This window comes from Aethalodelphis obliquidens, unplaced genomic scaffold (genome assembly GCF_003676395.1).
Source record: "Aethalodelphis obliquidens isolate GAN/ISIS:26980383/991018 unplaced genomic scaffold, ASM367639v1 scaffold9, whole genome shotgun sequence".
In the NCBI taxonomy this organism is placed as follows: Eukaryota; Metazoa; Chordata; class Mammalia; order Artiodactyla; family Delphinidae; genus Aethalodelphis; species Aethalodelphis obliquidens.
In genome coordinates this window covers 43,375,755-43,402,421 of record NW_020837953.1, presented here as the reverse complement: position 1 = coordinate 43,402,421, position 26,667 = coordinate 43,375,755, and the positions used below count along the sequence as shown (strand labels likewise).

The 26,667-nt window shown below is 41.9% G+C and overlaps 1 protein-coding gene across 15 annotated transcripts in view; it reads left to right on the top strand.

Annotated features, from left to right (window-relative positions):
- Positions 1-26,667, top strand: part of VPS13D (vacuolar protein sorting 13 homolog D) — a 245,608-nt gene that overhangs the window by 18,686 nt on the left and 200,255 nt on the right. For 13 of the 15 annotated variants that reach the window (XR_003433445.1, XR_003433444.1, XM_027110129.1 and 10 more), the window contains exons 8-22: positions 752-922; positions 1,341-1,441; positions 2,275-2,443; positions 4,666-4,767; positions 4,910-5,111; positions 6,205-6,384; positions 7,701-7,831; positions 9,048-9,123; positions 9,554-9,724; positions 10,740-10,870; positions 13,547-13,679; positions 15,774-17,987; positions 19,122-19,273; positions 21,964-22,995; positions 25,099-25,189. Coding sequence is in view for 13 of the 15 variants with exons in the window: in XM_027110129.1 (XP_026965930.1) it covers positions 752-922; positions 1,341-1,441; positions 2,275-2,443; positions 4,666-4,767; positions 4,910-5,111; positions 6,205-6,384; positions 7,701-7,831; positions 9,048-9,123; positions 9,554-9,724; positions 10,740-10,870; positions 13,547-13,679; positions 15,774-17,987; positions 19,122-19,273; positions 21,964-22,995; positions 25,099-25,189 (5,056 nt within the window). In the remaining 2 variants the exon portion in view is untranslated. Of the gene's footprint in view, positions 1-751; positions 923-1,340; positions 1,442-2,274; positions 2,444-4,665; positions 4,768-4,909; positions 5,112-6,204; positions 6,385-7,700; positions 7,832-9,047; positions 9,124-9,553; positions 9,725-10,739; positions 10,871-13,546; positions 13,680-15,773; positions 17,988-19,121; positions 19,274-21,963; positions 22,996-25,098; positions 25,190-26,667 lie in introns of those variants that run through there. The other 2 variants (XM_027110138.1, XM_027110142.1) reach the window with 2 other exon arrangements.

The window sequence follows — 26,667 nt, the reverse complement described above, 5'->3', positions numbered from 1 at the left end:
CGGTGGCATTCCTTTGAGAAATACTTAGAAAGTCATTATAAATCATTGGATATAAAGTATTACTGTTTGTGAAGGATATTTTAAAAAACTCAGTTTAATCTTTTTGTAAAGAAATTGTAGGTGGTTTAAGTGAAATGGAGAAAAAGGACTCATATTTCCCTCAACCACGATTATCTTTGGCTTGCATGCTGTTGTGCAGAATGGTTTTTGTTTTGCTAATTTGATTAAATAAATACTGTGCATCCATACAGTAGAACAGTATGCAGCTATAAAAATAAAGGCAAAGATCTTTATGATGAATACGTGATAGTCTCTAAGATACAGTATTAAGTTTAAAAAACAAGATAAAAGAGCATATATATGCCATTTGTGTAAGAATGGTTTAAAAAACCAGAAAATTAGCATTTGGCTGACCGTGTACAGAATGCTTCTGGTGGAGTACATAAGAAACTGGTGTCATTGGTTGCCTGTGAGTAGGGTAACTGGGTGGCTGGAGGATGGGAGTTGGAAGGAGAGGTTGCACTTTTTTTGCCTTTTAAATTTTAAACCAGGTGGATGGTTTAAAATACACCTCGTGTATTACCTGTAAGAAATATAAATAAAAATTTTAAAATGCTAGAGAGCTTTAGATTCCCAGTTTTATCCTGCTTTTGGATTCTGATATAACATGCTGTAGATTAGACAGCATTCCAACAGGTGACTTGATCCTGAAAACATTTGCTATGATGACGGCCATTCTTGTGACACTCAGGAGGCCATGGACAAGAGCAAGGAGAGTCGAAATCATCACTACATCTTGGAGCCTGTGTGCGCGTCTGCTCTTCTGAAGAGAAACTGCTCTAAAGAGCCTCTGAGGTCTCGGCACACTCCCCGTATTGAATGTGATATTCATCTGGAGACCATTCCCTTGAAACTCTCTCAGGTTCCCTGTTTCTCCCTGTAACTCTCGGACTGGTAACTGGGGTGGAGGAAGCGTGTTGATAGAAGGGTCTGGATACTTCGAGGTCCCCTCGTGGGAAAGGAAGCGTGCATGAGACCAGGCTGTGGTGGGTGGAGAACCCACTGTCTTTATACAGTCGGATTGGGTGGGTCTCAGGTTAGTTTTGATTTGATATTTTAAGTGCTGAACAAAGAGTACAAGAGAGACAGTAAATTTACGTACTTTACTGACTGTTCAGAGCGACGTTGACACTTGGTGCCAGAGTTTAGCCTTGCAGTTTGCACTGGATTTCAGCTCAGTGGGTTGACTAATATGACTTGTTCCTGTGACGTATATGTCTTAACTGAGCAAAAGAAACAAACCAATTCTAACCTAGTGTCTCTTAACCTCTAATAAAAAGTTGCAATACCGGCAAATCATGGAATTCCTCAAGGAGCTGGAACGAAAGGAGAGGCAGTTGAAGTTCCGAAAATGGAAACCCAAAGTGGCCGTATCTGAGAAGTAAGGCTTGTCGATTAAGTGTTGTGTCTGAAATGCATTTTCTAGCATGTTCTTTTTTTGGACCTAGATCAGAAATATGCCTCACTGTCTTTTACACATGGTTGGAGATAAAAGTACAGTCGATTTTTCTGGGCTTTAAAATGCCATTTCTGTTGTTTATCATCATTGACATGCTACTGTATATCTCTTTGGTGTCGCGGGTTTACTCTTAGGTCGAGCGTAGTGGAATTCAGGAGGTCCTCTCAGCCTCATTTAGTAAGGAGACTGGCGTTGCTCTGGTGGGCTCTGATTGTGTGGTAAATACTTTGCAGCACTCTTGAACCTACTTCCCTGTGTCTTTTCTCCTAAGTTGTTTGGTCAGCATTTATACAGTACACTTGATAACATCTATAGCAAAAATAAATCTTTTTTTATGTAGATGTGCTAAACTTGACGAGTCAATATATTAAAACTTTTTTTAGATGCTGTGTATTTCCAGTCTTCCTTGAAATATTCCATTTAAAATCTTTAATAGTCAAATCCTTGCTGATTATTTTACGATGGTATTTACTGTATAGCCACCACTTGATTTTCTGAGGTAGGGGCTGATGTTATGGGTGATTCAGACCAATAGAGTAATGTGTTATAATCGGTGCATAAACTGAGGATCCAGTAGATTAACTTTCCCCATATGTTGAGGTTAGCCTAATATTATTTGAGTTTGAGGCATAAACAGATGGCTGACAAGAGAAGAGATGTCTCAGAAGGGGAGTGGTGTGTTGTGGATTGCTCTGGGTCAATAGCATTTTCATCGCTTTTATTGTAAATAACTAGATGGTTATGAACTGTTTCAGCTGCCGAGAGTGGTGGTATTTTGCTTTGAATGCCAACCTGCATGAGATCCGGGAGCAGAGGACGCGCTGCACGTGGGACTTCCTGTTGCACCGGGCCCGCGATGCCGTGTCCTACACTGACAAATACTTTACCAAGTTGAAAGGAGGCTTGCTGTCTGCAGACGACAAGGTGAGGAGGCTGTTGTCTCTCATTTCTCGTCTCCAGTCAGAGGGTAAGGATGTCTCTCAAAGGCTGAAGAAAAGGGAACCTGTGAAGAAGTAAAGTCTTTGTTCGGGATCATAGTTTTACAGGATAAAGTCGGTCTTATTAGGGTGAGAGCTTCTTGGAAGGCCCAGCTTTGCCTTGGCAGGAAGCACCTTCTGTTGCTTGAGGAGAGCTGGGCCATGGGGTGGGAGGAAGAGAAAGGGGCCATGGTCCTGCCAGGCCTACCCACTCCCCGCCCCCCCCCAGCTCTCCGTGCGGGGCCCAGAGAGACATTCCATCTAGTCACTCAGGTCTCTTCAACACCTGATCCTAATTCTTTTCTTGCAAAGTCTATAACTAATCTCTGTAGACTTTGGCCCACATTTTCCCTAATCCCAATTGACTTGATTGACCTTGGGGTTTTGGAGGTAGAGGCTAGGCCGAGGGTGTGAAGTAGGGGTGAAGGCAAGCTTCTGTTTTAGCTACCTGCAGGACCAGAGACCCTTAGAACCAGCAGTCCTGGAGCCCTGGTGTGAAGCTCCCTCCCTGCTCTAATCTGCCTCTGTCTCCTGGGGGAAGGCAGTAGGGAGTGTCTCCTCCTTGATTTGTTTCGGTTTTGTGAGAATCAGTTTTTATAATAGCAATTTAGACTGTTTCCGGTATTTTGGCTTGCGTACTATCTCTTAATTCACTCTTTCTTTAGTAAATCCTTCTAAGCTTCCCTTTAGCACCTGTCTTAGCTCGGGCTCCTATAACAACATGCCACAGACTGAGGGGCTTAAACAATAGACATTTATTTCTTAACAATTCTGGAGGCTTGAAAAGTCCATGATTAAGGTGCTGGCAGATTCGGTTCTTGGGGAAGACCAGCCTCCTGGCTTGTGGGTGGCCGCCTTCTCACTGTGTGCTTACTTGGCCTTTCCTGGGTAGAGAGAGATCTGTCTGCCTTCCCCTTCTTGTAAGGCAACTAATCCCATCATGATGGTTCCATGCTCATCACCTCATCTAATAAACCTGTTCACCTCCCATGGGCGCCACCTTCAAATCCCAGGTGTTAGGACTTCAACATATGAATTTTGGGGGGACACATTCAGCCTATGAGAGCACCCCACTGTGGTAACCAGTGGCAGTGCTGAACCCCTGGGTGTTTTCACCTCTTCTGCCAGCACCCCGGGCATGACCCACTCAATTTGCTAGTGCTTTTTTCACCAGTGTCAGGCATGGTTACTGACATAGAAACCTTATGAAAAGGATGGAATAAACCAGACCTTTTGTTTTGGATGGTTTTCTTAAAGGCACAGGCAAAGACATGGAGGGAGAGAAAAATCTAAATTACAACTGAGGTGAGCAAGTAAACATATAATATCCTTTATTAATCATAGCGTATAAGAAACAGCTTAGGATAGCTACCTCTGCTTTCTTTTGCATCTTTGCATGTAGCTGGCCACCGCTGTTCTTTCCTAACTAGCATGAAACAAATGAAAATGACCACTTCCTTGGTAATGTCCCATATGAAACATAAAGGAGCTGGAGGAGGGCTTCCCTGGTGGCGCAGTGGTTGAGAGTCCGCCTGCCGATGCAGGGGACACGGGTTCGTGCCCCTGTCCGGGAGGATCCCACATGCCGCGGAGCGGCTGGGCCCGTGAGCCATGGCCGCTGGGCCTGCGCATCTGGAGCCTGTGCTCCACAACAGGGGAGGCCACAACAGTGAGAGGCCGGCGTACCGAAGAAAGAAAAAAAAAAAAGGAGCTGGAGGCCTACACACTTACTCTGTAAACTTGGTCCTCAGTTTCCTCATCTGAAGTGGGAAGAATAATAACTGGCCACCAGCTTGAATCAATTGAGGTAACACATGTGAAGGCACTTTGTAAACTGCCATTGCTGTGCAAACATGGGATACTCTGGCAGCACATGTTCTTCATTTCCCATTTTCAACTCAGTACTGTGTCTGCTCCCTCTGTACTTACCATTAGTCTCATCTCAGAGACCAGGTAGAATCTATCAGCGTTATATGGAAAAGCTTTTTAAACCAGAAACATAGCAATTATGGAATTAACTGTTTATCTTCATTGTTTCTTGGCCTTCTAAATGTTGGGAAACGTTGGAGGCCAGTTGGGTTTCTTCACAGTACTGGATTGGTTTGTGAAGGTGTCCCGTTTCTCTGGAGCTATAATACCTGTTCTGTTTGTTTGTTTTCACCCAAACAGGAGGAAGTGTGTCGGATTGAAGAGGAACAGAGCTTTGAGGAATTGAAGATTTTGCGTGAACTGGTTCATGAACGATTTCACAAACAGGAAGAACTGGCAGAGGTAGGAAATCCTCTGTGAAAAGATGTGTTCTGACCCATTAGGCTCTGAGTGCCTCTGTGGGCAGACAGAGAATAAGCAGCGGTGTATCACTTCCTGTTTCTGTCTTCGAGTACTCATATGTGCTCATTTTTGATTGACACAGAGCTTACGAGAGCCTCAGTTGTATTCTCCGGGAGAGTCTCCTGGAGACCCAGAACCCAGCGGAGGCAGCGGGATGCTGCAGTACCTTCAGTCCTGGTTTCCTGGATGGGGCGGCTGGTATGGGCAGCAGAGCCCTGAAGGGAAACCAGTCGAGGGCCTGACTGCAGAGCAGCACGAACGCTGGACTCCTGAGGAGATCCTGGGTAAGGCAGGGCTGGCCTTTACTTGCCCTTCTTGGCTATAGTGAAAGGAGACCCTTGGTTCATAATTCATCTGTTATTTGTGAAATGGCCCATGGTATATTTCAAATAGAAAAAAAGTAGAAGGACTTCCCTAGTCAGTGCAGTCGTTAAAAATCCGCCTGCCAGTGCAGGGGATATGGGTTCGATCCCTGGTCCGGGAAGATCCCACATGCTGCTGAGCAGATAAGCCCGTGCGCCACAACTACTGAGCCTGCGCTCTAGAGCCCACGTGCCACAACTACTACTGAAGCCTGCATGCTGCAACTACTGAAGCCCGCATGCCTAGAGCCTGTGCTCTGCAACAAAGAGAAGCCACCTCAGTGTGAAACCTGTGCACTGCAACGAAGAGTAGCCCCCGCTTACTGCAGCTAGAGAAAGCCTGTGCACAGCAACAGAGACCCAACACAGCCAAAAAAAAAAAAAAAAGACATTGGTAACGGTTTGTCTCATGTTCATAGAGTCAGAGAGAGGAAGTTTCAAGAGATACTTGTTTGCAACTGCATTACTGAATTTGTATATTAATATGGTTTCAGATCGATCTGAGTGGCAGTGATTGTAAGAGAATTAAATCTGAACAAGTTCAAAAGTTTTAAACTCTGAGGAGGCTTGAATACCAATCCGGAGCCACCTTTTACACCCAGACTGTCCAGTACGGTAGCTGTAGTCACAAATGGCTATTTAAATTTATTAAACTAAAATAAAAAATTCACTTCTCAGTTGACTTGCCACATGAGCCACAGTGCTCAAAGCCACTTGTGGTTAGTGGCCACCGTGTAGGACAGTGCAGTGTAGGACAGTGCACTGCATCGGGCCGTGCTGCCTTATAGTGTACTTTATCATGAATTTGGCATCGTCCCTCATTTGACAGTAAGTTGATCAGGGCCCTTATAAAACAGTTAGGGTCGTTTCACATTGGTGAATAAAACAGTCACCCGTGACTTTGGAGTTCTTCCCTAAAAGGGGAAAATAGTTAAGTAATGTCATAGTGACTGTGATCAGTGCTTTTTAAATTTTCCCATGTGTTTTCTTAAAGTCTTTTTTTCCTCACATTTAGGCTCCGAGGAGTTTTTTGACCCCACTGCAGACGCCTCTTGTATGAACACGTACACAAAGCGAGACCATGTCTTTGCCAAACTGAACTTACAGCTACAGCGAGGGACCGTGACTCTGCTGCACCAGGAGCTGGGAGCTGCCCAGATGAATCAGAGTGCTTTCATGCAGCTTGAGTTTTCAGGTATTGCTTCCAGAGAGCCACCTGATGCTCTGTATCTCTCTGGGCACGAGTGTCCACTTGAGTCTCATTATTTGCAGTAGTTATGTTCTAGAAAGTTGCGTGAATACTGACTCCGGGCTCCGAGGGGAAACACAAGGTTAGGTGCCTGCAAGCCTCTGGTCATCACATTCGTCAACGGATCAGTATATAACCTTGTCCTATGAGTGTGTGTGTTTAAAGACACCTTATTTTGTTATTTTTTTGGTACGTGGGCCTCTCACTGTTGTGGCCTCTCCTGTTGTGGAGCACAGGCTCTGGATGCGCAGGCTTAGCGGCCATGGCTCACGGGCCCAGCTGCTCTGCGGCATGTGGGATCTTCCCGGACCGGGGCACAAACCCGTGTCCCCTGCATCAGCAGGTGGACTCTCAACCACTGCGCCACCAGGGAAGCCCCACCTTATTTAATATATGTTGTTGATTTATTAATTGAACTCATGGCCAGCGGCGTGTAACTCATGCCTGAGTGAAGCTTATCTACTACATGTATTTCCTCTGTAAGGCACAGCACTTGAGCACTGTGCTTGGGGACCCTTATAAACAGTGAAATCACTGTTTATAAGGAACAGCACAAAAATGCAAAAAACTGGCACTAAATAGACCACACAAGGGCACTTGTATGAGCTGAAACAAGAAGGCAGAGGATTGCCATGTTCATCTTCAGCTGGGAGCATGCGCTTCAGGTGACTCGAATTTTTGGCTGCTCTGCATATGTCCGCAGAGCACCGTGAGTATTATTTTGGGGTTACAAACAAATTTTAGGGAATAGGCGAATTTGTAAATATGGAGTCTGCGAATAATGAAGATTGACTGTATTTGACTTCTTTTTCTGAATTTGAATTAAAGGTATGTAAATAAATACCCAGATGTTCGTTTTCTCTTCTCACAAACAGATTTACTGCAGTTCATAAAATAGCCAGTTATCTGTGGCTTGTCAGTAGTTTAAAGGCAAATGACCAAAAAAAAAAAAAAATCCAGTTTGATTTTGACTTTATAATCTTGAGAGCTGAGAAATCATAAACTTAGTGTGAACTAGCAGATTGCTTGAATTTAATTGTAAAGTGCTCTGTTTAAAATTCATTCTGTTGGGAAACTTCTAATACTCCTTATAGATTTATATAGATAGACATATAATATGTAGATAGGGTTATTTTGTTCAAATTTCAAGGAGAAATAGTTCATGATATCTGATAATCTTCTGTAAAATATTATATCTTATACTTTTAAAATAATTAAGGCTATGATGGCATAGTATAACTCTTAACATTTATTTTCTGTAGGTGTAAAACTTCTAGCAGAATCTCTTCCTCGAAGAAACTCCTCCTTGCTTTCAGTCCGGTTGGGTGGACTGTTTCTTCGAGACCTGGCCACAGAAGGGACTCTATTTCCTCTTCTGGTCTTCCCTAATCCAGTACGTACAGCAGTGGGATGGCTGATTCATCCAGGGTGTTCGTGAATTGTGGTCTGTTTTAGGCAACAAAAGTAGTATTAACTTGATTCATTCTGACATTTGATCATTTTGAGACAGGCTGATCAGAATCAAATTGGAGGTAGATAAGTTTTTTGAATTTGTCAGAGAGCAAGTGTTGGTGAGATTTATGGCAATGCCTTCTTCCCTCCCTGTGTTATAGCCACCTTGGAATAGTTGCTCTGATTTGGAAGAAAATGCTGTCAGCACCACTATTTTCTGCATTTCAAGGTCAATGTTGAATGTCCTCTGTATCCGACAGTGATTTTCATTCATTCTGACCCTCAGTCACTGATAGGTCATCTCATGTTTCCAGAGTTACAAAAGAACCACCACAAGTTTTCTCTATAGGTGTAATTTTTTATATATAATATTCTTTTTAGACTAGAAGATCTTTGATCTTACTAAGTTGGCAAAAAGATGGTCAGAAGAGTTGAATCTTTTTTTAAAAAATAAATTTGTTTGTTTATTTATTTTTGGCTGCGTTGGGTCTTCGTTGCTGCATGTGGACTTTCTCTAGTTGCGGCGAGCGGGGGCTACTCTTCGTTGTGGCGTGCGGGCTTCTCATTGTGGTGGCTTCTCTTTGTTGTGGAGCGTGGGCGCTAGGCGCGCGAGCTTTAGTAGTTGTGACACGCAGGCTCAGTAGTTGTGGCTCACGGGCTCTAGAGCGCAGGCTCAGTCGTTGTGGCGCACGGGCTTAGTTGCTCCATGGCATGTGGAATCTTCCCAGGCCAGGGCTTGAACCCGTGTTCGAGCCCTGCATTGACGGGTGGATTCTCAACCACTGCGCCACCAGGGAAGCCCAGAAGAGTTGAGTCTTTAGCCCCTTATTCTTCTCATAATGTTTTGTCATGGGGCACTGGGGAGAGTGTGGGTGGGCAGAGTGAAAGTGTGAAAAGCTGTACACACTCAGTCCTTGTTGAGCAGTCGTTCATCAAGTGTGCTGAGTGCAGAGTAGCGCACTGCCCGTACCAGGCTGGGGAAAGGCACAGACTGGAGGGCTCAGCCTGCAAGTTCACAGTCGCCTGGTGTCAGACGAGTTTTGATTCTGACCGTGCTAAGCAAGAGTGATGCCAAAGCATACGACATGAGAGAGCGTGTGCACAGTGAATTGGTCCCTCTCGCCCTGACCTTTTTGCATTTTGTGTGTGTTTATCAGCAAAAAGAAGTTGGCAGAGTCTCACAGTCTTTTGGACTCCAAACAGCATCTGCAGACAGAAGCGATCATTACCCTGGTAAATTGTCATATGTTCTTAAACTCATTCTTCAAAATGCGATGATTATAGATCAGTAGTCTTGGTCAGCAGAGAGGGAGTGTATCCTGTCTTGTGCCCAGTGGTTTGCTGTGCGGATCCCTGTCTGACTTGGAGACTGCCTCGTGCTCTCCCTCCACCCATGTGTGACTGGGGCAACTCTCAGGACCTCCAGGTCCTGGGTTACTTACGTGTTGGGAATGAGTCCAACAACCTGGTCCTGTTTGAGGAGTCCTATTGACAATTAGTCAATCCTTATTAGGTTTTCTGTTTTATAAAATTTTCATAAATGAGAACTAATTGGAAAATAATTGAGAAAATGTCTTTTTTTCCCAGAAGTCCTTATCAGTTATCAAGAATAAGATGATTATTTTGCTGTGTTCCATTTTCTTTCTCTGGTTCTTTCCTTTAGCTGCAGACCCAGATGACCCATTTTTTGAGATGCTGTATGAGAGAAATCCAGTGCACAGCCATTTTGAGAGGCGGCTGAATGTCAACACGAGGCCCTTGAACATCATATATAATCCCCAGGCTATTAAAAAAGTAGCAGACTTTTTCTACAAGGGAAAGGTTCATACCTCAGGTTAACTTTTTTGTTTGTTTGCTCATATGTGACTTTCTAAAGACATCTTTCTTGTCGTTTCTGGGACAAGGGTTATTATACATTCAGGTGACCTGGTAGTGGTAGAGAAGGCCTGCAGAGTAAGTGGATAGGGTTGTCCTTAGTTACTGAATCAAAGTGGATGTCCTTGGAAAGTTACTCTTCCAAGAGGAATCAATAGCCTTCATATTTTCTCTTTCTTTGCCTTCATTTAGCATGCATTTAAAATGCTTCCCATTCCATGAGGACAGTGATTTCCTTGGCTACCCAGGATATTTTAGGCCAGAGAATTTAGGAGGAATGTTCAGTTTCCTCCTAGATGACAGGATCAGTGGTTTGTTTTACTTGTTTCATGCAGCATTAAGTATTCCAAGGTTCACCATTGCACTCTCCTGTGTCATCATTGATTCACTTAGGCCTTCCTTTGGTCCCAAAAAAGATTTGAGGCAGTATGTGCAGAAGAAGCACTTCTGTTTGACAAGGAAGTCAGTAAAACAGTGGTACTTTCCTAAATGTATCCTGCCTCTCCCTCTTCATAACAATTGTTTTAGTTTTTGGTCCAGTTTTTTGAGTCTTTTCATTTAAACAGTGGCCATAAATATCTTGGCTTCATTGCTCTGTCACTGATAGAATGTAGAAGGCATATACTACTTCTAAATTCCAATTGCTCTTTCAGTGTAATATGCTTTTAAGAATTTTGAAATATAGTTTGGAATCTTTCAGAAACTGGTTCTAGAAATTCTAGTAACTTAGGTATCCTTCCCTCACATACTGCCTTTCTCCACATGGATGTTTTGAAAGGATGTGCCTTTCTCGCCCATCTTCGCCTCATTCCGGTTACCCTGTATGGCACCAGGTCAGACTGGAGTAAGGAACTGTTGTTGTACAGACTGTGTTCTAGCTTTGCTGGAAATCCCTGGTGAGAATAGAAGTTGCAGTGCTTTCTTTCACCCAGCCATTTGAAAATTCTGACTCCTGTATATTTCCCGTCTCGCAGGTTTTGGTTATCAGTCTGAACTTGAGTTGAGAGTGGCTGAAGCTGCCCGAAGACAATATAACAGACTGAAGATGCAGACCAAGGCGGAAATCCGACAAACCCTTGATCGTTTGCTAGTGGGTGATTTCATTGTAAGTAGGCGTAGTAAATACTCTTTTTGGGGGGCGGGGAAGAGGAAGGTGTTTTTTCTAAGTTCTTTACCTACATAGATAGACATGCTTGTATCAGTTACACTGATTAAGTGAACTGAATCTAGGAAGTACTTAGCAGTTAGCAAAAAATAAAATCCCATGTCTTGTACAGTCAGGGTTTAATAAATAAAAACAAATGACTGAGACGAGATCATATTTCTTCCTTTTACCCATCTTGGAACACTCTCCAGACTCATCTTTGTTCCGTTTTCTAGACCTGACATTTTGTAAATATTTCACTTAAGAACACCCCCTTTCATGTACTGTTAGCAGAAGAAAAACAATTGGAATGATGCCCCAGTTTTAATTCCTGGGAAGGATGGTCACTTTGTGATGCTAAGTGACCAGCTGACATGAGGATGCCGTAAGTAGAAAGGGAGAGCCCAGAGCCATCTCAACAGTCCAGCAAAACTGGGTTTCTGAACACCAGACACACAAATAAACTCAAAGTGGATTAAAGACCTAAATGTAAGACTGGACACTATAAAACTCTTAGAGGAAAACATAGGCAGAACACTCTGACATAAATCGCAGCAATATCTTTTTTGATCTACCTTCTAGAGTAATGAAAATAAAAACAAAAATAAACAAATGGGACCTAATTAAACTAAAAAGCTTTTGCACAGCAAAGGAAACCATAAACAAAACGAAAAGACAGCCCACAGAATGGGAGAAAATATTTGCAAATGAAGTGAACAAGGGATTAATCTCCAAAATATACAAACAGCTCATGGAGTTCAATATCAAAAAAAGGAACAACCCAATCAAAAAATGGGTGGGAGATCTAAATAGACATTTCTCCTGAGAAGACATACAGATGGCCAAGAGGCACATGGAAAGATGCTAAACATCACTAATTATTCGAGAAATGCAAATCAAAACTACAGTGAAGGATCACCTCACACCAGTCAGAATGGCCATCATCAAAAAAGTCTACAAACAGTAAATGCTGGAGAGGGTGTGGAGAAAAGGGAACCCTCTGCACTGTTGGTGGGAATGTAAATTGGTACAACCGTTATGGAGAACAGTATGGAGGTTCCTTAATAAACTAAAAATAGAGATGCTATATGATCCAGCAATACCACTCCTGGGCATATATCTGGAGAAAACCGTAATTCGGAAAGATACGTGCACCCCAGTGTTCATTGCAGCGCTGTTTACAATAGTCACAGCATGGAAGCAACCTAAATGTCCATCGATAGAGGAGTGGATAAAGAAGATGTGGTACATATATACGATGGAATATTACTCAGCCATAAAAAAGAATGAAATAGTGCCATTTGCAGCAACGTGGATGGACCTAGAGATTGTCATACTGAGTGAAGACAAAGACAAATATGATATCACTTATATGCGGAATCTAAAAAAATGGTACAAATGAACTTATTTACAAAACAGAAATAGAGTTACAGTTGTAGAAAACAAACATGGTTACCAGGGGGGAAAGATAGGGGAGAGGGATAAATTGGGAGATTGGGATTGACACATACACACTACTATATATAAAATAGATAAATAAGATCTACTGTATAGCAGAGGGAACTCTACTCAGTACCCTGTAATGACCCATATGGGAAGAGAATCTGAAAAAGAGTGGATATATGTATAGGTATAACTGATTCACTTTGCTGTACACCTGAAACTAATACAATATTTTAAATCAACTATACTCCAATAAAAATTTAAAAATAAACCCAAAAAAACCAAAACAAGAAAATAACTGGGTTTCTGACCCTGTGGCCTGGAGGCGTGCTGCCGAGATGCAGCAGTAGGTGGAGCAGTCAGTGTGGCTTCTTTGGAAGGTGCAGAGCCAGCTGGGAGTGTAAGGCATGGCAGCAGTGTTCAGAGGAAAATGTTTAGGGGTAAGTAGTGAGGGGCGGAGAGATTGTCCTGTTTTCTGTTTTTGCTAGTGTTTTGACACAAATTACAACATTTAGTACCTTCTGATTATCTTAGACCAAGAGTTTTCTTTTTGATCACATTTATATAAATCAGCTTTTACTACATATAATTTACTACATGTAGCTTTTACTATGTATAATTATATAAATTAGCTTTTTACTACATACAACTTTTTTTGATAGCATTTATATAAATTAGCTAATTTTAGTCACAGGGAAGAACTGTTAACAAATTCATGAATTGGTCTATTTTTTATATTTCAAATGTCAAAGCTTATGTTTTTCACTAAGGTCTTTTGGCCTGAAAGTTCATGGTTAGCAATATCCATGAATAAATAAAAATATTTGGATTTCTACTTCGATTTGAACTGTATAACTTCTACAATACTTTGAAGTATTAAGTCCTATACATTTAGAAATCAGACCTTTCTTAAACCATTGATCATCAAAGTCAAAGAGCAAACAACCCACCAAACCAGTGATTTGCCAATTTTTTTCTCCCACTTCAGACATTTGCCTGTGGTAATGTCTCAAGTTGTTAAACATTTGGATCCACTTTTGTTTTAAACATTTTGCTTTAATATCAGAGACCATTACGTCATCCTGTGACCCTAGTGTGGCTTTCTGGAAGGCTTGAGCCCTAGCTGATAAAGCTGCCCACTGTCAGCAGTTGCAGTTCAAGGTTATTTAATCGTCATTTGTTTTATTTTTACAGGAGGAGAGTAAACGGTGGACTGTGCGACTAGACATTTCTGCCCCTCAGGTGATATTTCCTGATGATTTCAAATTCAAGAATCCTGTGTTGGTTGTTGTGGATCTAGGCAGAATGCTCTTGACCAATACCCAAGGTACAGTGTGAGTGTGAAGTAATGAAGACACGTCGTGGTAGATTGATGTGTCTCTGTGCTAAGCCAAGTAAAGCTTAAAAAAAGAGGTATTTAACATTTTGTAACTCCAGAGTTCACTTGTCACTTTTTTTTTTTTTTTTTTGCGGTACGCGGGCCTCTCATTGTTGCGGCCTCTCCCGTTGCGGAGCACAGGCTCCGGACGCGCAGGCTCAGCGGCCATGGCTCACGGGCCCAGCCGCTCCACGGCATGTGGGATCTTCCCGGACCGGGGCACGAACCCGTGTCCCCTGCATCGGCAGGCGGACTCTCAACCACTGCACCACCAGGGAAGCCCCTTTGTTACTTTTTAAATAATAGCTTTATTGAGATACATTTGAAAATGTAGAATTCAGTTGTTTTTTGTATGTTGGTAAAATTGTGCAACTCTCACTGTTATCTAATTCCAGAACATTTTCATCATTCCCAAGAAGATAGTCTAAACCCATAAGCAGTTATTCTCCATTACCAGCTCTCCGAGCCCTTGCTAACCACCAATCTTTCTATCCCTATGGATTTGCCTATTCTGAACAGTTCACGTGAATAGAGTCATATAACACGTGGTCTTTTATGTCTGACTTCTTTCACTTGGCATAGTGTTTTCAAGGTTTATCCATGTTGTAGCCTGTACCAATACTTCATTCCTATTTGTGACTGAATAATGTTCCCTTGTATGAATATACTACATTTTATTTATCCATTTATCAGTTGGTGGACATTTGGGTTGTTTCCACTTTTTGGCTATTATGAGTAGTGCTGGTATGAACATTAATGTATAGGCTTTTGTGTAGACGTATATTTTCAGTCTTTTGGGTTTGTTTCAGTGTAGAATTGCTGGGTCATATGGCAGCTCTGTGTTTAACATTTTGAGGAACTGCCAGATTGTAAAATGGCTGCACCTTTTTACTGTCTCACCAGCATTGTACGAGAGTTCCAGTTTCTCTATATCCTTGTCAACGTTTGTTATTATCTGTCTTTTGGATTATAGCCATTTTCATGACTGTGTAGTAGTATCTCACTGTGGTTTTTAATTGTATTTCTTGTGTAACGTTTTGTATTTTAATAAACATTATTTCTCAGTACATAATTTCTGGAATAGAGATTTAATCTATTTAGGGATATTAGGGACATACATAAAAAGACTCCTGGAAGGTAATTTCATTACTATTATTAGATCCAAAAAATAGTCATTGTTCACCTTGAGATGGGAGGGAGGAAAGAGAGGATTCATTGGATAAAAGAGATTGAGGAAGCTTATCAAACAATCTCAACCTTATCCTATTTTACTGAAAGATTAGAAGAGGAGAAGAGGGTAGAGAATTTGAGCTGGAGTGGAAAAGTTTGGCCGTAAGGGGAATGTGAAAAGGGAATTGTATCTGAAGAAAAGGATCACACAACCAGAGAAAGCACCTACTTGAATTTGTAAAACACGAACATGGAATAGAGACATAGCAAACCCAGCGATGTGTTTTTGTTGTCTCGGCACCGCTTGGGTGCAGAAGAGAGGGGGGTTAAGAGTGTGAATTCTGGGGGTAGAACATGACATATTGAGCAGTTGCTGCTTGCCAAGCATTGATCTAGGCACTAGGGGTATTGTGTTGAGGAAGGTAGAGGAGACCTCTTCTTTTAGAACATTCTAGTGGGGGGAGGGGACAAAATGTACACATAGAGGAATACAGGAAAAAGTAAACAAATATGGAGAGTGACGTAAGAGGGGTTGGTGATGGCAGCTCACGCAGTGCAGCTCAGATTGGGGGTGGGGGCAGTTTCGGGCAGCAGGTTGTTGGCTTCTGCACCCTGACATATGTTCTTAACGTTAGCAGGTCTCCATCTTTTCTCATGTTCATACACTTTTACTCTTTGTGTTTTGATTTCCAAATCAGTAGATAAGTTTATGCTGAATAAATGGTAAATACAGAATATAATGCTTGGCGTTTTCATCCATTTATTTTTTAAATTGGGGTGGTTGATTCTCTACTTTTCTTAATTCTTACATTAAAGGGAAGAGGAAGGAAAGAGCAGACACATACTTTGAATCTTCTCTTTTTTCATCTGCAGATGACTCCAAGAGGAAGAGTGGGGACGGGTCAGCATCTGAAGAGAATCAGTTTAGTGATGACGAATATAAGACCCCTCTTGCCACACCTCCTAACACCCCACCTCCCGAGACAAACAGCAGTGATAGGGAGAAAACACCTCCATTTTCTGGAGTTGAATTCAGTGAAGAGCAGCTTCAAGCACATTTAATGAGCACGAAGATGTATGAGAGGTACTCGCTGTCCTTTCTGGACCTCCAGATCATGGTTGGACGAGTGAAGGACAACTGGAAGCATGTCCAGGATATTGATGTGGGACCGACCCATGTGGTCGAGAAATTCAACGTTCACCTACAGTTAGAACGCCGATTGATTTATACTTCAGATCCCAAGTACCCCGGAGCCGTGCTATCAGGCAACCTACCAGACCTAAAGATCCACATCAATGAAGATAAAATATCTGCTCTAAAGAATTGCTTTGCTCTCCTGACCACCCCAGAAATGAAGACTTTTGACACTCAGATTAAAGAGAAGATTTTTCCCCAAGGGGGACAGCGGGGAAGTTTGCAAGACTCGGTGATGAATTTAACCCAGAGCATCGTGGTGTTGGAGCAGCATACCCGGGAGGTTCTGGTGGAGTCACAACTCCTCCTGGCTGAATTTAAAGTGAACTGTATGCAGCTTGGTGTTGAGAGCAACGGCCGGTACATTTCTGTGCTCAAGGTATTTGGTACCAACGCTCACTTTGTGAAGAGGCCTTATGATGCTGAAGTCTCCCTCACTGTTCATGGTTTGCTGCTGGTGGACACCATGCAGACATATGGTGCTGATTTTGACCTTTTGATGGCCTCTCATAAGAACTTGAGCTTTGATATCCCAACAGGAAGCCTCCGGGATAGCAGAGCCCAGTCTCCTGTCTCTGGACCCAACGTGGCCCACCTCACTAATACTGCCACACTGAACGACCGATCAGCCACTGATGTTTCTCTTGACAGAATTCTCACCAAAGAACAAGAGTCCCTCATAAAACTGGAGTATCAGTTTGTGAGTTCAGAGTGCCCATCGATGAATTTGGACAGCACTCTTCAGGTGGTTTCGTTACAGGTGAATAATTTGGATATCATCCTAAATCCAGAGACAATTGTGGAGCTGATTGGTTTTCTTCAAAAATCCTTTCCCAAGGAAAAAGATGATTTGAGTCCTCAACCTTTAATGACTGATTTTGAAAGAAGCTTTGGGGTACAAGGAACTTACCAATCTACATATGAACAAAACACCGAGGTTGCAGTGGAAATCCACAGACTTAACCTGCTGCTCCTTCGGACAGTGGGAATGGCAAATGGAGAGAAATATGGCAGAAAAATTGCGACAGCAAGTGTAGGTGGCACCAAAGTTAACGTCTCCATGGGCAGCACATTTGACGTGAACGGTTCTCTTGGCTGTTTGCAGCTTATGGATTTGACACAGGAGAATGTTAAGAACCAATATGTTGTCAGCATTGGGAATTCCATAGGCTATGAAAATATTATCAGTGATATTGGCTACTTTGAATCTGTATTTGTCAGAATGGAAGATGCAGCCCTCACTGAAGCTCTGAGTTTCACCTTTGTTGAGAAATTTAAACAGGAATGTCTTCTCAACCTCAAGATGGCTTCCTTGCATTACAACCACTCTGCTAAATTTTTGAAGGAGTTGACATTGTCCATGGATGAGCTGGAAGAAAATTTTCGAAATATGCTGAAAAGCGCAGCCACCAAAGTCACCACAGTCCTAGCCACCAAGACGGCCGAGTACACTGAGATGGTATCACTCTTTGAAACTCCAAGGAAGGCCCGGGAATCCTTTATCTTAGAAGAAAATGAAACATATGGGTTTGGCCTAGGTGCATCTCATTCCGACACTGTAAAGCTAATCTTGAACATAAACATTGAATCACCAGTTGTTTCTATCCCTCGGAAGCCTGGGAGTCCTGAGTTGTTGGTAGGACACTTGGGACAGATATTCATCCAGAATTTTGTGGCAGGAGATGATGAATCCAGAAGTGACCGTCTGCAAGTGGAAATCAAAGACATTAAATTATATTCTTTGAATTGCACCCAGTTGGCAGGCAGAGAGGGCCCTGGGCCTGAAGTGAGCCAGGCGTTTTGCTCTCCTTCTGGGTCTGCCAGTGCCAATAGTCAAGAGGAAGCTCATTTCACCCGACATGATTTCTTTGAATCTTTGCATAGAGGTCAAGGTGAGGAGTGTGTATCTTTTGTCTCATTTTGTTTAAAGATTCCAAACCCAGCTCATGTAGATAGTACTTGGTTTAAAATAACTACAAAAACCTTTCTTTTAGAATTATCCCCGGTTAATATTTAAGAAATCAAAATAGAATTTTAATAGAATGCTTCATATTAGGTTGGAATGTTTGCAACTTTTTCCATTGATAACCATATTTGGCAAAATAAGATTTTTTTTTTAAGTGGACCCGTTGGGTGAGTGTTCATTCACAGGGATTCAGTGGGTGGATTCTGTTAGAGTATTATGTAATTTGGTCAAATGCATCTGTTTTTTTTTTCATTCCTAAGCTGTAGATCTTTCCTAGTTAAATATCGTAGTCTAAGGCAGCTGGAGGGATTGACAGAAATAGAATATGAAACTTAGTCTCTGGATGTTATGTTCTCCTTTGAGTATCCTGTCATCTTCTGTAATGGTTTGGTCCAGGGTTCTAGGAATAAAATGCCAGTTTGTGTTCTCGATCTGATCTGCTAAAACCGAACAGTTCAATCTATTAATAGACTTGGCATCCACAGAAATCAGGTAAGCCCTAGACGGCCTTATTCATCGGTGAAGAAATCAATGCCTTTGAGAACTTCTCCTATGGTTCTCAGCTGTGTTCACCGATTGATTTACATACTTAGCAAAAGATTGCTTTTTCTGCTTGGGTTAGAAGTTGTTTACTTAGAACCTTATATTGTCTGTGATTCTGACTTAGGTCCATTAAGAGGGATCAATCTAAAGCTGGACATGGATGAGCAATTTGGTTTGGAAAATGCCAGCTTGGGAGGTTAAGAGAAGCTTAACATGGACCCTGGCCTGGGTTAATGTTCACTGCACCATATTTTGAAGCCACCAAGTGGAGCATGTCATGAAAATAACTGTTACTTTTTGTGAATAAATTTATCTTATACCTCTGCTTGCTATGAGTTTTGGTCTTGGGATAATTACCAAAGTTTGTATTCAGTCATAGACCCCAGGTGCCAGGCTAACCTGCCCTCCTGGTCTAGGAGCAACTCCTGGGCTTTGTTCTAAACACTCTCTACTTAATCAGCAGGAACGCAGTAAATATGAATGTTTCCAGTCTGTCATTTCCTCTCTTTTATGCCAGCTTTTCACATCCTGAACAACACGACCATTCAGTTTAAACTGGAGAAGATCCCTATAGAGAGAGAATCTGAATTGACTTTCTCCCTTAGTCCAGATGACCTGGGAACTTCTAGCATCATGAAGATCGAAGGAAAATTTGTCAATCCAGTGCAGGTAAACACGTTATTGATTTTTATGTCAGGACAGTTGAAATTATGTAATTATTTTACATTTATATTATATACGTATGTTATATTTATATTTTGTATATATAAAATGTTGGAAGGAAAATATATAAATTCAAAGAGATATTCATATTATTGTCAATAACTTCTTCCAATGAACCATGGAATCCTTTTATCATGTCCTTCTATCACTGGGGAATCAGTCTTGTTAGCCTTCTTCATGTGGAGGAGGGGCGCATTATGTAGAGGAAGAGGGCAAATCCTTAATTCCATTGCCATTAAGAAGCGAGGAAAATCATTGCTTAAAAAGTCAGTCTCTCTTTCCCAGAAGGTTATAATTCTTGCCACACTTCTGACACATTTGGCCCAGCCTGTAAAACAATGTGATTATCTGAGCTGTTGACAGATCCCTTCAAGGGAGACTTAGTCTTGCCCCTCATTGAAATGAAATGGTCCGGGGCTGTGTGTGTGTGTGTGTGTGTGTGTGTACACCTGTCATCCTTTTTCCTTCGAAAGTGTCATTTTTCCTGCTTTCACAGGCATGAGAGCAAAAAGCATAACATTATAAAACAGCAAGGACAAGCAGGATCTTAGGACAGTGGACCCTGGCCTTGGGCAGTATTTGGTTACTAGTCTGTCTGGCAGTTGCTCTGGAGTAACCCAGGAGTGCTGTTAACAGAACCTACATACTTTTTGACATCAGTGGTTCCTAGATATGGGTCTCTGGGTGAGAGAACTTTCCCCAAAGCTTTTCCTTTTTGGCTTCTAGGGTATTTCCTTTTTCTCTTTTAAACTTTTGCCTCATCAGTGGTGGTTACTTAGGATGAATATTTCAGCTTAAATATAGCACATAATGTGAATTCTATTGGACTATATTGACTTATTATCTTATGGTTACCATCGACTTACTGTTGTGTTTTTCTTGGTTTTTTTTTTTTGGTTTTTTTTTTTTTTTTTTTTTTTTTTTTGCGGTGCGCGGGCCTCTCACTGTTGTGGTCTCTCCCATTGCGGAGCACACGCTCCGGATGCGCGGGCCCAGCGGCAATGGCTTACGGGCCCAGCCGCTCCACGGCATGTGGGATCTTCCCGGACCGGGGCACGAACCCATGTCCCCTGCATCGGCAGGCGGACTCTCAACCACTGCGCCACCAGGGAAGCCCCTTACTGTTGTTTTTGATGAAAATCTTAAAAAATTATTTAAAATAATTCTTTAAAATAATTTAGTAATTTAAATAATGAAAAATATTTTATTATGAAAGATTTTAAAAATAGACAAAAATAGAATTGTCTAATAAACCTCATATACCCATCACTCAGATTCAGCAGTTACCAAGATTTTGCCACATGTGTCTCGTCCATTCTTATTTTCCTTTGGGGAAATATTTTAAGGCAAATCCCAGACCTCATGCCATTTTTAACCCTATATATTTAGAATGTATCACTACAAACTATGTGCATTTAAAAAAGTAACTATAATGGTATTATCATGCCTTACAAAATTAATGAAGATTCCTTGGTGTCATCTGAATTTTAATCCATTTTCAGATTTCAGAGACAGTTTTGATTGTTTCAAAAACGTCTTTTCACTTTTGGTTTGTTTGAATCACGATCCAGACAAGGTCTGTACATTGCATTTGGATGGTACAACTTGTGGGTCTCTATTCATTTAGTTTCCCTCTCATGTTTTTCCCCCCATGACATTATTTTGTTGGGAAAACTAGGTCAGTTGTCCTGCGCAATGTCCTACAGTCCGGATCTGGCTGTTAGTTTGTGGTGTCACTGAACTTGTCCCCGCCATTTTCTGTAAATTGTAAGTTAACTCTGCAGGTTTAACTGGATTCAGGATTTTTTTTTTTGGCCAGAACACTTCAAAGGTGGTGCAGTGTACTTTATGTTATATTATATCAGGAGGCACATAATGTCTAATTGACATTAGTGATGCCAAAATTGTTGATTGTGTTCAGGTGGCAGGAAGCTGATCCCTCCATCGTAAAATTCCCTGTCAGTCACTCGTGTAAGGTCTTATTCACTGATAACTGTGGTGGGATACGTTATTTATTTAGGGGTTACAAAATGATCACCTTCTAATTCTGTTTTTTCTGTATCTGTTTGGAATGCTTCTGTTAAAAAAATTGTCCTTAAGTAAATAAAAAACTTCCCTGAAAACAGTTTTATTAAGAAATTGTAATTAAAAACAAAGTAAGGGAGTAACAAGTAATCATGGATCTGCATCATTATCATTATTATCATTAATAAGTACTGTTTGATCAGCTGTACTAAACTTAGGTTGTTATACTAATTGGTGATGATCAGTGAGTTTTAGAACCATGAGTCTTGTTTCTCAATCCTAAGGTATAACCACATTAGACTTCTGGCAGTATTCCCTTCAATTTTTGAGGTTGTTTTTTGGGGTTAGAGTGTTTTGCTGATTCAGGCCTACAGTTAATAGCACTTATTGAACATTTATTGTGTGTAGATTATTCTGTGAGGTACTTGGGGAGGGCCTTGTGAATAGATATGGGTCACAGAGAGGTAAGGACAGAAAAGAAACAAAAGATAGTCCTTGCTGTCACCTAAGTTAAAACTTCTCGGGGAAAGCCATAAAAAATTAGTGGGCAGTGCATATGAGTGCAGTTGGTGACAGTAGCAGAATAACTGAATTTTTCTCTTCGAATACAGGTGGTGTTAGCAAAGCATGTATATGAGCAGGTTTTACAAACTCTGGACAATCTCGTGTACAGTGAAGACCTGAATAAGCTTCCAGTCAGTGCCACCTCCTCACCTTGCCCTAACTCTCCTCTGCCTTCCCTCGGTACCTGTGGAGAACCTTCCGTTGAAAGGAAGGAGAACGGATTGTTCAGCCACTGCAGCCTTTCTAACTCTTCTCAAAAGTCCTTGTCTTTTAAGGAAGTCAGATCTTTTACCCAGATTCAAGCCAACTTCTGTATATCAGAGCTTCAAGTTCAGCTAAGTGGAGATCTGACTTTGGGGGCGCAAGGTCTTGTGAGCTTAAAATTTCAAGATTTTGAGGTGGAATTCAGTAAAGACCATCCTCAGACTTTATCCATTCAGATTGCCCTGCGCTCTCTGCTGATGGAAGACTTATTGGAGAAAAATCCAGATTCCAAATATAAGAACCTGATGGTGTCTCGGGGAGCCCCTAAGCCATCTAGTTTAGCACAAAAAGAGTATCTCTCTCAGTCTTGCCCTTCTGTGTCCAACGTGGAGTATCCGGATATGCCTCGGTCTCTCCCTTCCCACATGGAAGAAGCTCCTAATGTCTTTCAGCTGTATCAGAGACCCATTTCAGCCTCCCGGAAGAAGCAAAAGGAAGTCCAGGACAAGGACTGTCCCTTGACCCCACCTCCTTCTCCAACAGTAGAGGAGCCCAAGATACTTGCTGGAAGGAGTAAATTTGATGATTCCTTGGTCCATATCAATATATTCTTGGTGGATAAGAAGCATCCAGAATTCTCTTCCAGTTATAATCGAGTTAACCGGAGCATTGATGTTGATTTTAACTGCTTGGATGTGCTGATCACACTGCAGACCTGGGTCATGATACTAGATTTTTTTGGAATTGGCTCCACTGCAGACAACCATGCAGTGAAGGTGCCGCCTGAGGACATTCTACAAAACGTGAAGTCAGAGCCAAGCGCTTTAATAGAGTCTGAACTTCAGGATCCAGTTAACACCAAACTGGATCTCAAGGTATCAGTCCTCTTGGGCTCCCATAAGTTCTAAGAATGAATGTGGGCTTTTTTACTTAAATGCTGTCATTGTACATTTACTCTAGAAAATTCTTCTTATTGGCAGGGGAGCTATATGGTTTTCTGGATGTCTATTACAAAAGGGTAGACATTCGTATTTTAGAAAAGGTTTTAGCATTAATCCCATCTGGAGGCAGGGGAAATAAATGGTTTCAGTAACTTCTTGTCTTTCCTTTGGGCTGTGTAGTTCATTGGAATTACTTAGCTTCTCTAAGCCTCTGTTTCCTCATCTTCCATCATCTCACTATGATAACTAAATGAGGGAATTATGTAAAGCACCTGGCAACATGTCCAGTACATAGTAGCTACTTTAAAATGTGCCTATTGTCATCATCTCCCTCTCACTCAGAACATTACTGGCTTTTATTGAGAGCAACAGTACAGGTGTTAAAAATGAAGTCTCGAATGTCAGATTTGCCTAGATTTGAATCCTGGCATTTTTGTTGTAACCATACAGCTGTGTGGCTGGGGACAAATTATTTAGCCTCTTTCTCCTTCAAGTTTTTCATCAATAAACGTAGGGTGTTTAATGGTGCCTATGTCATTGGGTTGTGAGGATTCAATGAGATGATGTAGGTAAGGCCCTCCTCACGTGTGTGGCAGAAATGATCATTCAGTGAATGGTACTTCCCCCCACATTTTCCTCCCATGCAGTTGTCTTGTAGAAACTGGGTTAGTGTCCCCTAGAGTGTCCCGCACTCTGGATTTGTCTCTTTGTGTCCTTATGGTACCATTTGACTTCTTTTATCCTCTAATTTTAGAAATGGAAGTTAGCTCTAGAGACTTGATCAGGTTCAGGTTCGACTTTTTGGTAAACACCCTTCAGAGGTGGTGCTGAGTGCTTCCTAGTTACACCAGGAGGTCTACAACATCCGGTTGTTCCACTTCTGGTGACTCTAAGATCCATGCTAAGAGTGGGCTCAGGTGGTTATAGCTGGATTCCTCTAAGCAGAGCATTTTTAGGCCCATTACATACATTATTTTGATGATTAAGTGGCTAGAGGTGTTTTTACTTACCCCTTCATGAAGGTCTCATTCCCTCGAGCTCCTTCTGTCGTCCATGTCCAAAAACTACTGCAAGGGGACCCTCTGTGGTGCTGGAGTGGCCCCCCAGGGTCATTGCTCCATCTGTAATAATTCTCTCCTTTTTTCTCTGCCTTCCCCTACACATGATTTTTCTCCTTCCTTTCCTTCTATTATTTTCTTTCTTTTTCCATTTTTTCCCATTCATCAGACATGTACCGATCATCTACTTTGTGGTAGGCATGAAAGATGAAGGCGTGAGTATCACTGGGCTCTGCCACTCGGGAGCAGAGTGTATGAATGGGGGTTTGATCTGTTCTCCGTCCCCTCTTCTCTCCTTCCTTCTCTTCAATCAGGGCCTCACCCCAGTGATAACACTCAGAGGTACCTGCCTCAATAAATCATAGACTTAGAGTCCTTTTTGTGGTTAAAATGACAGTATTGCAATACCGTATTTCTTTGTTTCAGAGAATGCTGTTCCCAAGACAGAGGATTTTGGTTTTCTTCTATTTATAGTTGTCTCTGGGAAAGAAAATCTTGGATTGTAGTTCCTAAGTGAAGTCCCAGTTGGTCACCACGGGCTTCTATTAAATACTTGTCCCAAGACATTAAACATTAAGTGTATTTATCATTTTGCTTTGAAAGATTTCTTAGGGTGGACTTAATGAATCTGTGTGAGTGATTACAAAATAGTGCGATGTTAGAGATGAATGCAAAAAGGGGAAAAATTGTTTTATAATGTAAAACATTTCACTAACAAAGAATAGACGAGGCCAAAAAACCCCACAAAAACCTGAAAACCAAATACCAAGAAACAACAGAGTTCATTTCCTATCAGCTCTCTCCTCTTATTATGGTTTGGCTGACTAAGAAAAGCTGAAATGAAGATGGCATCAGTAAAATAAAAGCTTTATCTTCAGATTTCCTGAGGCTTGCAGCATCTTTCTCGATGCTGTTTGTCTGAAAGTTACCTTTTTTCCCCTCAGTGATATTTGCCTTGCTTTACCTCCTGTGTTCTTAGGTTCATTCGCTCTCTCTCGTGCTGAATAAGACCACCAGTGAGCTTGCTAAAGCAAATGTGTCCAAATTAGTGGCACACCTGGAAATGATTGGTAAGTGGGGAAAATCAGACTTGCAAAATCTGGGAAGAGTTTGAACATCCTGTTTACAAATCTAACTGTCCTTACTGGCTAAGGTGTGGCTCAGTGGCTTGGTTGTGGTTACTAGCCTGGCCATGATTTGTGGTGGTGGTGCCCCAATACTGGTCTGTGGATCAGAATCATCTGGGTAGCTCATTAGAAATGCACACGTCGGCACAACTCCTTCCCCATCCCAGGAATCTGATTCTTTAGGTTGGGATGGGGTCCTGACATCTGTCTGTGTTTTAAACAGACTATCTGGGTGACTATGTAATTTCTTTGTCTAAAATTAGGACATTTTGGGGAGTGAAAGGGGGCATTATTCATAATTACAGCTGGGAAACAGGCATATAACAGGGCCGTCTCTGGGAAACCAGGGCACGTGTTCAGTCTGTTGCCATGCATAGGGGGAGCCACCAATAGGGGGTGGTTTAGGCAGGGGGATATTGTAGCAAAGCTAGCATTCTTTCTAATGGGACTCCATAGGTTGAAATTCCTAGTAGCACACAAGAGAGGAGCTGTATCAAGTTCTAAATCAGAGGGATTTACAGTGTGCATAAAATACCGCTCCTTTTTTAAGCAACTGGTAATGAAATAAGGAAGATTACAAAGCTCCAATGTTGATTCTGTAGTAAAATAAGAATGTCTTTTGGGGATGGGATGAACTAAAATTGAGATTTCATGCCTGGTATAAATTAATTATAAAAGGTTCCTAGAAGAGATGGGTCTTTAGAATTGGGAGAAGCTTGTGTATTTTTGTTAGAGGACATTAGGGGTCAAAAATAAGTATGTGTCTTCAGTTCACTGGGCGCAGAACTAGCCCGACAAATATATACACCTCAGTCATTGTTCTGTAATGCTAATTATGATGATAAAGTTTGTTTCACAGAAGCAGCAGTGCAGAATATTCCTTTTCAATATCCACACCATGTTAAGAATGATTCATATAGGTTTGCGCCCCAGGTGCACATTTCAACATTCCTTCTTTCTTCTACCCACCTTCCAGGGGCTTTACTTGTGTAATGTCAGAGTAGTTTCAAATCTGTGTCTCCAGTGTCTGTCTCATTAATTTTGCCTTTTAATTAAATCACACTAAAACCCATTTTTTAATGCTCGAGTAACATATCTGTGACACTTCCTCCTTAATTCTTTTTTTTTTTTTTTTTTTTGCGGTACGCGGCCCTCTCACTGTTGTGGCCTCTGCCGTTGCGGAGCACAGGCTCCGGACGCACAGGCTCAGCGGCCATGGCTCATGGGCCCAGCCGCTCCGCGGCATGTGGGATCTTCCCGGACCGGGGCACGAACCCGTGTCCCCTGCATCGGCAGGCGGACTCTCAACCACTGCGCCACTAGGGAAGCTCCTCCTTTATTTTTTTGTCCGTAGTACAAAATAGACCTTATGATATTTCACTAATTCTAATTAGTGGTCTGATCTCAGAAGAGAGCACATT